The 13,506-nt window shown below is 39.6% G+C and overlaps 1 protein-coding gene across 1 annotated transcript in view; it reads right to left on the bottom strand.

The window, feature by feature from the left end:
- Positions 1-211: 211 nt before the first annotated feature.
- NEURL1B (neuralized E3 ubiquitin protein ligase 1B) overlaps positions 212-13,506 on the bottom strand; it is a 62,194-nt gene continuing 48,899 nt past the window's right edge. The window contains exons 2-5 of the mRNA XM_063447361.1: positions 12,154-12,714; positions 4,674-5,378; positions 2,200-2,319; positions 212-1,424 (exon numbers count right to left, since the gene is read on the bottom strand). Of these exons, the coding sequence (XP_063303431.1) occupies positions 1,180-1,424; positions 2,200-2,319; positions 4,674-5,378; positions 12,154-12,714 (1,631 nt within the window). The 3' untranslated portion in view covers positions 212-1,179. The remainder of the gene's footprint in view (positions 1,425-2,199; positions 2,320-4,673; positions 5,379-12,153; positions 12,715-13,506) is intronic.

Here is a 13,506-nt window from a genome sequence, read left to right on the forward strand (position 1 = left end):
AAAGTAACTACAAGCATTGCGTACAAAAGATACCACGTGTAAATGTCAAGAACTGTAACCTCCCATGATCCTGAATTCATCATAAAAAAATACATGTGCAAGGGCTACTAAGATTTATATATTTTTTGATATTGCCATCCAAGGATCACAGGAAATAAGAGTTCAACAAGGTCTCTGATGATCTCAAAACATGTATAGGATAACCAAACAGAACTTATTATTATTTTTTTTTTTTAAATAAATCTTTATTAATAAGAAACATGTGGCTTCTTCAGTCAGAATATTTCAAGGTCTGTGGAATATGTAGTGGTAAATGTTATTGATTTACCTACTCAGATGAAGGAAGGGTCTATAACAAAAGACAGAGATAGCAACATCATCCCTTTTAGTTTTGAATGGCTACGTTTCCCAGTAAATTATTTAAATCACGTTAAATTTTGCACAAATTCACACTTTCACTGAATAACTGAAGAAAGAAATCACAAGATTGGAGTGTTTAATAAACCATTTCAATCTAATATCTGGGGTTGGTCATCCAGTTAGTTTATCATCTAAATGCAAATTTAAAGGTCACGTGACTAGTGGTGCAATTTGAGAGTAAGCTCTTCCTTTGGGTCCTATAGATACTGGGCACTAGAAAAGGAACTCCGAATAGCTGGACATGGGTGGTTACTATGCTATTGAAGGTAGGTTTGTTGCCATAGCAGCAGAGAAAGCATCTCTTTTAACTAATGTGGAAAGTGATTTTATGTAGAAGGAGGCAATACCAAATACAGTGTGTGCCTGGCTTGCAACATGAGAAGGCACTACCACCTGATTTCAGCATATACTGGCAGCAAAATTGTTAAGTTTGTTAAATTTTTAGGGGCAGAGTGGGATACATTTTGGTCTAGTTGCACCCCTGAGTAAAGGCATCTCTGCAACTGTTACTTTCAGTTCCCAACACATTGTGACAAATGGCTTTACAACCCTGTACCAGATTTAATGACTTATCCTCCGCTGACAATGACTAATAATGGTCTTCATAGTGTAAATCCCAGAGCCAAACATTATAAAGCACAATTTCCATAAAGGGAAAATTCCCTGAAATTCTTTTTCTTTTTAAAATTCAGAAAAGTCAGCATTGAAGAAAGAAAAAAAAAAAAAATATTCCTATGTACTATTCTGACTCCCAGCATTTTACGGACGGTATGTTTTGATAACATCTTTGATGACCCTCCGGCAGATAGGACAGCAGGCATTGACCTGCCTCTTCAGCTTCATTCCACAGCTACTGCAGAGGCACATGTGTCCGCAGGTGTAGATCACGGTTTCAACCTCATTGTCAAAGCACACGGCACACTCTCCATCTTTGTTTCCCTGGGGTTCTGGTGGAACAAATACTGGAGACACTGGAGGGCTCAAAGGAGAACTTGGAGCAGTCACTAAAATAAAATAAAAAATACGGTTAGAAAAATAAGAGGAGAAACAGAAAACTTGAACATTACCGAAGAGGTGGATAGACCTCGCTTAGCAGGAACTTCAAACCTTCTGGTAACCTAAATCTATGGCCCTCCCTAAATCCTCTCCTCACTGACAGTACCTATTATCAGCTGACTAAAAGTAAGAAATGTTCATCAAAATACATTTATTCCACCATATCAACTGAAAATAAAATGTCCTGGCATCTTTAGAACAATGAAAAAGACAGAGAGGTGAATTTTGGTCATGCGGATAAAGACCTTTGTTGGAATTGGCACATAGAGCACAGTTTGGCTGGGTTAACTGGTTTGGCTGAAGTACCTGGATTAAATCTAACATCTCTAACAACGATTATACTTTTTGAAGAAAAAATATAAATAAAATATCCAGTCAGTTTCTAAAGACATCAGCAAAACCTCAATTGGCAACCGATGCACTTTAGGGGATTAAATGTTTTAATTGGGAACCATGTTTGAGATTCCCAAATGTAGGGAGACAGACATCATATCCATTTAAAGGGAGCCTGTCATGACAACTTTAGCTCTTAAGTGAAGAACATTGTTGCCAATAGAAAATTAAGAATAATCTGAAATAGTGAGACCCTGGAAAGCAGTGGAATTTGTCCACAGAATTCCAGATTCTATTGTGATTGTGCCACTTTTAGACATTTAGCCAACTTAAACTTTTATAAGCCTCCCACTTTGTCCTTACTAGTCAATTCCAGTGCTTAACACGTACCAAGAGAGGACTCAGAGGCTGAAGAGGAACGGTTTACGCTAAACACCATATCCGAATCACTGTCATATTGAGATCCACTTGGAGAACCAGAAGGTGAAAGAACATTAGACTGTACAACACCTGCAAGAAAAAAAAATAGAACAAGTTGTATAAATAAATGTTTTTTTTTTTTGAAAAATACATTTTAAGGGAGTAACCATTATTGTCATTTGTAGACTACAGATACATCAGTCACCATGCAAAGTCATAATATACCCTATGTATTTGCGGTCCAATTGTATTATTTTTAACTATCTCAAAGGTTTTAGACTACAATCAGAGCAAGAGCACAAATGACTGCCATGTGTAGATTTGTGTTATTTTACAGATATATATTTAGAAAATTGCCAAACTGCATGTTTTAACCACTTTGAACCTTTGTTTGTTTGGTTTGATATATTTCCCATCTATTCTTGGAATACAGAAGTAGCTGACGGAGAGTAATAAGTGGTATGACCCAAAAACCACCAGGTCTACACATATAGACACACATTGCATACCCCCACATCAGCTCCCACATTGGTTCTCCCACTAACTGCTTGCTTTGAACAACGACCATCTGTTTAAGTGAATAAGCAGCCAGCACATTGTGTGACATCCCACACAGAAGACGTTCTCTCAAGAGTCGGGAAGCTGTTTCAGACACAGGGCACACAATCTATCCTAAGGTCTTGGGAAACACACTTTGTCTCATGATATTCATTGCCGAGAGGAAATTAAAAAAACCACAAAAGCCTCCCCCACATCGGGAACACAGCAAATTTGCTTCTCTCCATGCAACATACCATGCAATGTCATTACACATGAGATACTACAAGCAGATTTATAGGATGCCTTAATTTTACACTGTTGCACGTGAAGGAAAGAATTTACTTAAATACAAAAAACACAAGGAACATTTTCACATCAATAATTGATTTATGATTCATCATGTGACCTATATATAGGATTTAGATTCTGCTTACTGTTGCTGGATTACATTATATAAACATTGCTATACATGGATATTTTTGGCAAATAACCAATATGCAGCAACAATCTATATGTAGCTCTTCCGATAGAAGACCATGGGCAACTCTGCAATAGTCTGGTGGCCCACAAGTTATACCTCATACGATATACATTAGATATAGTCGCTCTAAACCAGTGGTAGTCAACCTTTTTTTACCTACCGCCCACTAATGCATCTTTTTGGTTGAAAAAATTTCCTTACACATACACAGACACATACATACAAAGACAAGACACACATACATACATACATACAGACACATGCACACACAAGACATACATACAAAGACACATACAGACAGACACACACACACAAGACATACACACACACACAAGACATACCTACAAACACACACACAAACATTATATTTAAGTCACCCTCCTGTTTCCTACCTTTAAGGTGCAGGAGGGTGACTTTTGCTGGGGTCCAGTGGTGGCTCAGTTGGATGGGAGTCAGAGTTCCCACTCTGACTCCCTCTGCTTCCTCCCGCGCGGCTCTCAGTTTTAGCTGGGAGGAGTGACCGGGGAATCACTTCCTCCCAGCTCTGATGTCATCACAGGGGGCCCGGTCGCGCTGTTAAAGCGCCCAGCGCTGACCGGGCCCCCTTACAATCCGCATCCATCGGGTGGCCCTGACAGCATGGGCCACCCGATGGACACTTTGGAAGGCGGCCCCGGCGGTTTGCCGCGCGGGCCGGGGCCGCAAATGGTCACGGCGGTACCCAGTCGCACGGGTACCGCCGGCTCGCGCCCGCCCGCCCGATCAACCTGGAAATCCCTACCGCCCACCTGGAATCCTGAAACGCCCACTAGTGGGCGGTAGGGACCAGGTTGACGACCCATGCTCTAAACAGTGGCAAGTATGAAATAGGGTATGAATAGGGATGGTTCCAGTGACAGAATACGAGTCAGTGGTGACATGCAGTGACTGGAAAATGGGCTCTTTCAATCTGGCACGCATATTTGACAAGTTAACGGCCAATTCTACTGGTAAACCAGAGTTTAAAGTACTTTTGCACAAACACATTGACTTGCTCTTTCTCAGATTTTCTGTAACTGTTTTGGAGAGTGAAGAAAAAAAAAATCTAGGAAGGTGGGCAAGGGGTTTCAAATAAGGACATTTCCACCACACTGGTACAGTTGTGAGTCCACCATTATTTTGGACTATGTATTAATAGCCAGACTCCAGCCACTGCAAGCGTTATAGGAACTGTGCAAGCTAAGTCCTCCAGATTTTCAACCTGGGAGTAAAATATTGAATAGTATGGGCACGACTTTAGAATGTTGACAGGGTTCCTCAACAGTTCTAAGCATTTTTAGGTTTACAACAAAGAATATATAAAATATATTTATAAAATACATATTTAAAATATACATTATATCCATGGTACATCTATAATAAGAAAAGCATGCAGTATACCTACCCATGAGCCTTAGTTGGTTGACAATCCCATGGATAGAGAAAAACACCCAAAGTGGCTGGGATGAGTCCACACACATCAGCATACCTCGACTGTTGCCATTGATGCCATGATGAACCTCACCACTGGGAAGAAATGAAAAACTATGGATATCCCCATTACTGAGCGTGAATAAACCTTGTTGAACCACCCAATACTCCTTCCTATCCAAAAGGTAGTCTGGGTTGGATGGAAGGTCATAGGTCCTTAATGTACTAGGATCACAAGAGGTGATTCCAAAGGAGAGGGAGCCATAGTAAGGCAATGGCAACTGACCTGTCTCTAGAAACAGAGTCTCGCCGATGTGCACTGGCCGCTCTGTGAAAACAATAGTCCTGTGGCTTTCCTGCCAGTTGGTATATGCCACTGTTCGGTCTGGTGAGAGGGTGATGTCCGAGCCCCGAGTGGAGTGAAAATGTAGCTCCATGTCTAATAATGTGGGCATTCCTTGTGTACGTTGCCGTCTGTTTGGGCAGCATGGGATGGCATGGTTATCTGTCTGAGATGGCAAGCGACCCAAGTTCAAGTTGGCAATTTTGGCCACCACCTGGTTGTTCTCCAGTTCATTGTTGTTGAAGTTGGCTGAATCATGGCTGGTTTGAGGCAGGCATGTGCTAAGTCGTGGACTGCTGAGTCGACCTGGGAGCATAGTCTCGGCAAACATACTGTCTGTAAGAGAGTTAAGACACATAAGGACTTTTTGAACTCAAATTCTGAAGCAAATAACCAAAAAAATAAAAATAAAATACACATTGTAACTTATCATGTGTTAAGTTTCACAAGCACTGACAGGACAGTGTATTAGATTATTGTGTGCATTGTGTTCATTTTAATATCCCTTTTATAGTACTGTGATAAATGAACAGCAGACAGGAGCATGACAGCTGCTTTATATCACAGATCTGTATTTCAAACCTTTCCTTTTAGGCCAGTGGCTTGAGTAGGCTTATGTAAAAGAAATACAATTAATAATTTAGATCTGAAGTTAAGGGTGTGTGAGCACTTACTGCAGAAACCAGTAACTCGTCGTCTAATAATCCACAGATCTTTTCCTAGTTTTACTCGATCATGTAAATGATATTAAATAATCATTGTGGGTTCACTCCCAAATTGATACAACAAATTGAGATGAGTAAAGGAGGACAAACTAAAATAGGTACACAAGGGCAATCAAGGGGAAGGTATAAGAAGACAACATTTTAGAAGTGGAGCTAACAAATAGGAAGTTTCATTGGGTTCTGTGGGGATTACACCACTTTTAAAGGAACACTATAGCGTTCGGTACTTCGTTCCAAGATAGGAACCTGTGTCTAGTCAAACCCGGCTTCCCCTTATGTTTTTACCATCAACATTACAAAGGGTTTTCAAAACCTTTTCCCAGTGCTGAGACTACCTCGGTGCTGCTCGCATGGATCCAATGCGTTCCTACAAGTTTACGTGTCATGTGACAGTTTTACTTGGTCGGTATAGCAGAAGTGCCTCTAGTGGCTGTCTGGTTTTACAGTGCGGAGTTAAGATGACCTCTGCATCTAGACCAACTCATTGAGATCAAGTGGTCTGGGTGACTACAGTGGTCCTTTAAAACATTATTTATTTCTAATAGATTAACTTCTACAACTCTTACAGAACAATGTGAACTTAAATAAAAAGTGTGCTTTTTTTCCGAGTGATCTATAACATTGTTTACCATGAAAGGAGACAAATTCTCCAAGCAGGCAAATCATTTTTGTGTCAATTCAATAAACAAAGCCACATTTCACAGATAAGCATCTTTCTACTAAAAATAGAAGAGATAGCTAACCTTTGGCACATCATATTTTCAGATTATATTTCCCATGCTGACGAAGCATCATGGGAAAAGTAGTCCACAGCAGCTGCAGTGCCAAAGGTTAGTCATAACTGGAGAATATTGTTTGCAACCCAGAGGGACGGGTTGCAGCAGATTCCAATTTGAGCAACGTTTTTACTCCATATTTTATTTATTTATTTATTTATTCCTCCCCCCCATATAAAGCGAAGGATAGGTTGAAAGTGCAACAAACTATTCAATCACTATAAAGCGCGTGCCTATCTATGGAGAAATCGTAAGCATTCGCTCTGTGACAAGACCCACCATTTTTTTTCAAACAGCCTTTTATGGCCAGACGTTTTACCCTGATTTATAAAAAGAGGGTTGACTTGTGTAAACAGTGCAAGCCAGGAAAATTCTACTTAAAATATTTTGCTACTGCATAAACAAATGCCAAAACAATATCACAATATTGTAAAATAAACATAAATGCATAGTTTAGATAAATGTAAGTTCTTGAATAAAAAGTGGAATCCTAGTGCTGCTTAAGTTTTGAAGATCATATGCCAAAAAGGCCCCCCCTCTTATAAGAAGAGGGGGTGTCGTAGTTTCTTTCAGGCACGGTTTACATTTTGTGACGAGCCCAAATCCTGGGAAATTTCATTCCAATAGCTCTGTTCTTTTTCAAAGTCTACTTACAAAGAGTCTGCATTTTGCTACTTTATAGGCAGATTCAGATTTTTTTTACCTTCACTTTTTAAAGAGGCACTTACACCTTCACCAGGGTGAAAAAAAAAAACAAATCCTAATTTTCTAATTATCCTAATACACGTTAATCCAGACTGTTGACTCCTAGATTTACAGCAGGAGTTGCGATATGCCGAACTGTCTCCAATCTGGCAAAACAGTCCTGAATTTCGAGTCATGGCCCAACATCCCTGGCCTCCCGTTTTTTGGTTGCTGTATGGTCTTCACTCAGTGGGCTGACCTAACATGAAAGGCAGGCAGCCCGGTGTGTGTTCATGCCAAGCTGACCAGCCAGTAAAGTGGGTAGACTCACCCATTTCTGGGCAGGTCCACTCAGTTTGTGATCACTGGCCTGCCCCCTCTGCCCCATCCCACTGGCATCCAGGTTCTATCACATCAATGAGATAAAGCAGTTATAGTGCCAGCAATGGCCCCTTTTGAAGGAGGATTAGCCAGAAAAAAAATAGAGCTTACAGGGCTTTAGAAACAAAATACTCCATTTAAGGCAACATTAACACTGCTTGCATGAGAGCTACTCTATTAATGAGTTCAAATCCGATTAACTGTGCATCTCCAAGCTTTACTGCTGCCAGTGGATATATTTATTTTTTTTTACTACGGCAATCGTAAATCTTGAGGAATTGCACAAACAAGTATTTCATTGTCGTCAAGGTAGCAACAGCACGCAAACAGATAAAATGTTCCTATTTTGAGTAAATATGGTCATTGATTCCATGTGGAATCGGATTTAGGAGAAAGAAACCCAAAAGCTTGCTGTAATTTAATTTGTATTAAGACTTACTGATTCGGCCTAGTCGTACCTATAGAGGTCAATTTACTGACGTGATGACACGCCATTAGACCATACCATAACAGGCAATCCTATGAGCTAATGTACAAATTGCAGGGACAAGAGAGTCTCAAACTCTCTGTAATCTGAATGACAGCACAAGATGCTTTCGGGAGGGGCAGAGACTCCGGACATGATAAACATGACACTAATGGTGGGTGTAGGATTAAGGCTTTTCACCTGACCTCTTAAGACTTCATGATAGTCAACTGCAAAGACACATATAGCATCAACAATTTTACGATCCCTATTTACGGACAGTCTCATTACTCAGAAAGGGAGTTTCAAGTGACAGAGAATTTTCAAAAGGATAAAAAAAAAAAAAAAAAGGATAAGAAAATCTGTAAAAGCTTCCGTTGTGCCGGTGCTGGCCTGCTGCCACCATACAGCCAGACACCAACTCAACTCATCAGTCCCAGCCAACAAAAGAAGTGGAGGGCTAAACTTTAACAATCTTTGAATAAGTCACAGTTATTATTAGGAGCAGTGGGTTATTTGTGACATTTGTCTACTAAAAACTATCCTGGGGTAATAGCTTGGACTCAATGATGTCCAAATGTCTCCAGGTCAACGTGGCATGCTGAGCTTTGAGAAGTGTTCAATGAATTTATATTAAACTGTGACCTTTACACTACATGTATATGGCAAGAAGAAAATATTTAAATAAAATGTAATATAGTGAATGTCAGGATTTCTGAAAATATTAAAAATGATCAGGAATTTTTACATACATATGTAGATGTCTATATATCTATATATTGAGATATATAGTTAATACATTGCTAAACACAAATACACACACCAGTCAAGCCATAAGACTTTCTTTTCCCACAGAAATCTCACTTCAACAGTGCTCTCACTACTGCAAGGGATTCTGGATAGACTTATGCAAATGAGCTCAACAAAGAACCATATTTTTGCCTCATACATCTATCTCTCTCAGAGGTGGGCTTGATGAACTTGTGAATTTAACAGTCATTTACACTAGAGAATTATTTTTACCTAAAGAAATCACGACGTTAAATAGAGGGTAAATAAACCCTTAAATTGCCTTCTACAAAAAAAAAAAAAAAAGAAGATAAAATAATAAAAAAAATACAAAAATACAAAAAAAGATTGGCTGGAATTGCTCAGCCAGATCCTTGATGATGTTGCATGCGCAAAAAATCAATCATATCCCTGAAAATGTTTATTTTGCAAAGCATTCTAGGAATGATGCTGTAAACATCTTTCAGAGTAACTGATAAACAAATCCTGTTCTATACACAGTTTACCGCAAAGTCAAAACCATAAGGGTTTATCTGTTGAGAAAGGGTTGCCGGTACATACATTTTTACATTACCTTAAGCTGGCATCATAACTAAATTAAAGCACACAGGATTCAGTCTCTTGTCTGAATGAGCCAATTTGTTGATTTTTTTTTTTTTATGGCTGTAAGTTTCCAAGATTGTTAAAAAGTGAATTGGATCACTCCTACATTCAGTGATAAGATGGGAAGCTGGAGTTTCTCTGGAGGGTCAAGTGCTGGACTTTCTAAAAACTCTGTCCGATAACAGAGGAATGCAAGGCAAGAGGCCCTAAAGAGTCTCTTATGAGAGAAACAAGATATAAAGTAGTACAGCAGTAATGATGACTAGCAGTTAGGCACTGTGTGTATGAGTGTGGCGGGGGCAGAGGGATCATAGTGGAACCAACCATTGGAATGTTACATCAGATTACAAGGCGCTTAATTTGTTTTAAATTGTCCTTTCAGCAATATAAATAGAAATCTTAAAAAAAAAAGAAGCCACTCAATGAAAGCAGTTAATGGACGGGCACAGATATTTGCCATCTGTCTGCTGTGATATAGCCATACCTGGGAACTAGGAAAAATGAGTCGGCCATGAAATCCACTAAAATATGATTAACCCATTCACAGCCACATCAAAGATTCTACGTAACACCTCAACAAATGTAATAAGCAGCTGCTTAAATGTCACAACAAACAAACATTAACAGTGTACAAAAGTTATGATTAGGAAGGAACTGATGGGCGCATGTAAACCATTTTGATTAAAGGACCACTATAGTGCCAGGAAAACACTCGTTTTCCTGGCACTATAGTGCCCTGAGGGTGCCCCCACCCTCAGGGACGCCCTCCCGCCGGGCTCTAGGGAGAGTAAAGGGTTAAACAATTACCTATCTCCAACGCCGGGCGGGGAGCTCTCCTCCTCCTCTCCGCCTCCGATCCTTCATTTCGGCTGAATGCGCGGCAAGAGCTGCGCGCGCATTCAGCCGGTCTCATAGGAAAGCATTTAGACAGCCACTAGAGGATTTGGAGGCTGGATTAACCCTATTATAAACATAGCAGTTTCTCTGAAACTTCTATGTTTATAATAAAAAGGGTTAATCCTAGAGGGACCTGGCACCCAGACCACTTCATTAAAGGAACACTATAGTCACCTAAATTACTTTAGCTAAATAAAGCAGTTTTAGTGTATAGATCATTCCCCTGCAATTTCACTGCTCAATTCACTGTCATTTAGGAGTTAAATCACTTTGTTTCTGTTTATGCAGTCCTAGCCACACCTCCCCTGGCTATGATTGACAGAGCCTGCATGAAAAAAAAAAACTGGTTTCACTTTCAAACAGATGTAATTTACCTTAAATAATTGTATATCTTTCTCTAAATTGAACTTTAATCACATACAGGAGGCTCTTGCAGGGTCTAGCAAGCTATTAACATAGCAGGGGATAAGAAAATCTTAATTAAACAGAACTTGCAATAAATAAAGCCTAAATAGGGCTCTCTTTACAGGAAGTGTTTATGGAAGGCTGTGCAAGTCACATGCCTAAATGGCAGAGGATTGAGCAGTGAGGCTGCAGGGGCATGTTCTATACACCAAAACTGCTTCATTAAGCTAAAGTTGTTCAGGTGACTATAGTGTCCATTTAAGCTGAAGTGGTCTGGGTGCCTAGAGTGGTCCTTTAACTAGATTAACCAGAGAAGAATGGACAGAGGTGGGCTGGAAATTCTGGTGATTGCTAAATAAATGATTATTTCTTTTGGCTCCAATTGCATCCGCACACACATCTACAGTTACATATATGACAATGACTAGCTGTCGAAAATATTTATTTAACCTGACATATATTGCATTGCGCCATAACAAATACAATGTTATTATTATTTATAAAGCGCCAGAAAATTCTGTAGTGCTGTGTTCTAATGGTTACAATGCTTAGGGAGCCACTGAAATTGATCCACTAACATCTCAGACGAATTTATCTTATTTTGTATGAATATTTTTTTCTGATAATCTCTTTATGGTTTATTTGAAATAATCTTCCAGAGGGGGAAGTAAAGTAATCTGTACATTACCGCTCAGTCTTCCACCATTTTTGTATTCTTAAAAAGGTTTCCTTTTCTTAAATATTGTAATTTCAAAATGCATTTGTCTACTTAAAGGGACACTATAGTCAACAGAACAACTACAGCTTAATGTATTTGTTTTGGTGAGTCTAGTCAGTCCCTGCAGGCTTTTTTGCAGTAAACACCTTTTTTTTTTAGAGAAAAGGCAGGGTTTACATTACAGCCTAGGGATACCTCCAGTGGTCACTCCTCAGATAGCTACTAGAGGTGCATGGAGACACTGAATTTCCCCATAGAGATGCATCTCTATGAGGAGATGCTGATTGGTATGGGCTGTGTTTGTTTGTTTGTGTTGGCTCTGCCCCTGATCTGCTTCCTTCTCAACCAATCCAATGTTTTTGTATGGTAAAGCATCACCACTTCTGATGATACCATCCAAGCAGGCAGATCAGGGTCAGAGCCGGCAGCAGCAGACTTGAATAAAGGTAAGATTATACTATATTTAGGGTATAAGGGGGACTATAGGGTCAGGAATACATGTTTGTGTTCCTGACCCTATATTGTTCCTTTAACTGAGAAGAGTTTAGCTGGATCAACAATCTAAAAGCAGTTGGAGGCTCATAATGAGCACCAACAGGAATTTAAAGACTAACAGACAACTATTCCCATGCACAGTATAAATTGTAGCAGGCTACTGGTTACATACCTAATATCTGGACTTCCTGGGTAATACCATACACATCAATCAGTGCCCACAGTGGGCTAGAAACTTTTACTCCACAATGAAATAGTATGGGTTCTTCTTCATTGACACTGTAGAAGACTCTCCCATGTCGGTCAACCCAAAATGCCAATATATTGTCCCTCTGTGCAAATCTCTCTGGCAAAGCTTTAGCCCAATACCCAGGTCGGGTAACCAAATCTGGGCATGCATATTTGGGTATGTCTTCTGGCTTCATCTGTGCTGGATCATGAATGGTAAATCCAAAACGCAACGCCCCGCTCCATCCATGGTGAACCGATACCAGCTTCAGCCGTACTTTTTCATAGAGGTGTATGGGTCGACTGGTAAATGTAATCCCATTGCAAAAGCTATTACGCCGAATGGCTTTCCTTCCATGAGTGTCTAGACGGATATTTTTGCCTTTGGCTTGGCAGTGGAAGCGTGGAGACTCTGTACGGGACAAGACAAGCCTCCTCTCCTGGCCACAGTGAAGAAACGTGTAGCAAGGTCTACTGGCTACGGGACGGCTGTGATGGTTTATGTCTGTATATAAAAAAAAACAAAAACAAAGTTAACTCATAATAAATGAAATCCAAAATTATCTGCATTACATATTAAAAAAAATAATAATAATATCCTCCCTCCACTTTAAGCATGATCTTCTTGTGGCATTTAAACAGTTGCATGGACATTTGTTGTAGAATTTACTTCGTGTTCCAAGAGCCAGTTGATTATCTAATTTTAAATACATTCTATGGGAATTGACTAGTGTAACTAGGGTTAAATTGAGAAATGAATTCAAATATATATAAAAATAGTTTTTACAGAATATCCAATACTGTAGATTCACCTAGCAAGACATTGTTGCAAATATAAATGGAGAACAGTTACAATGTTCATGGTTTAGGCAATGTTTGCAATTCTGACAATAGCTCAAAGTGTACAAATAATGGGAGCATGGCATTGGTCAACGAATGGGGATCTACGACAGAAGCAGCAATGTGGCTTCTGAAGCCCAGTTTGGCATTTAATAGCCTCGTTTACCAACTAATAATTTTTAGTATTTTTCTAAAGGATACATGGCCCTCAAATTAAATACGCAAGATCATACAAAATGTACAATCACTCCTGTTTCAGAACAAACTGCCGGGCTGTATCCAATAACAGCAACTGAAATACCCAACAGTACAGTTATACTGCTAACACCATATACATCTGTTTTCCATATACCTTCCCAATAGTTGATTACAGTGGAAGATAAATCCCTCTCCCCAGCAGATCAGAGGGGTGAGTCGCCAACCCAATCATTGTTCTCTGTAGACACACAGACATACA

The sequence above is a fragment of the Pelobates fuscus genome, chromosome 3 (assembly GCF_036172605.1).
Source record: "Pelobates fuscus isolate aPelFus1 chromosome 3, aPelFus1.pri, whole genome shotgun sequence".
Classification (NCBI taxonomy): Eukaryota; Metazoa; Chordata; class Amphibia; order Anura; family Pelobatidae; genus Pelobates; species Pelobates fuscus.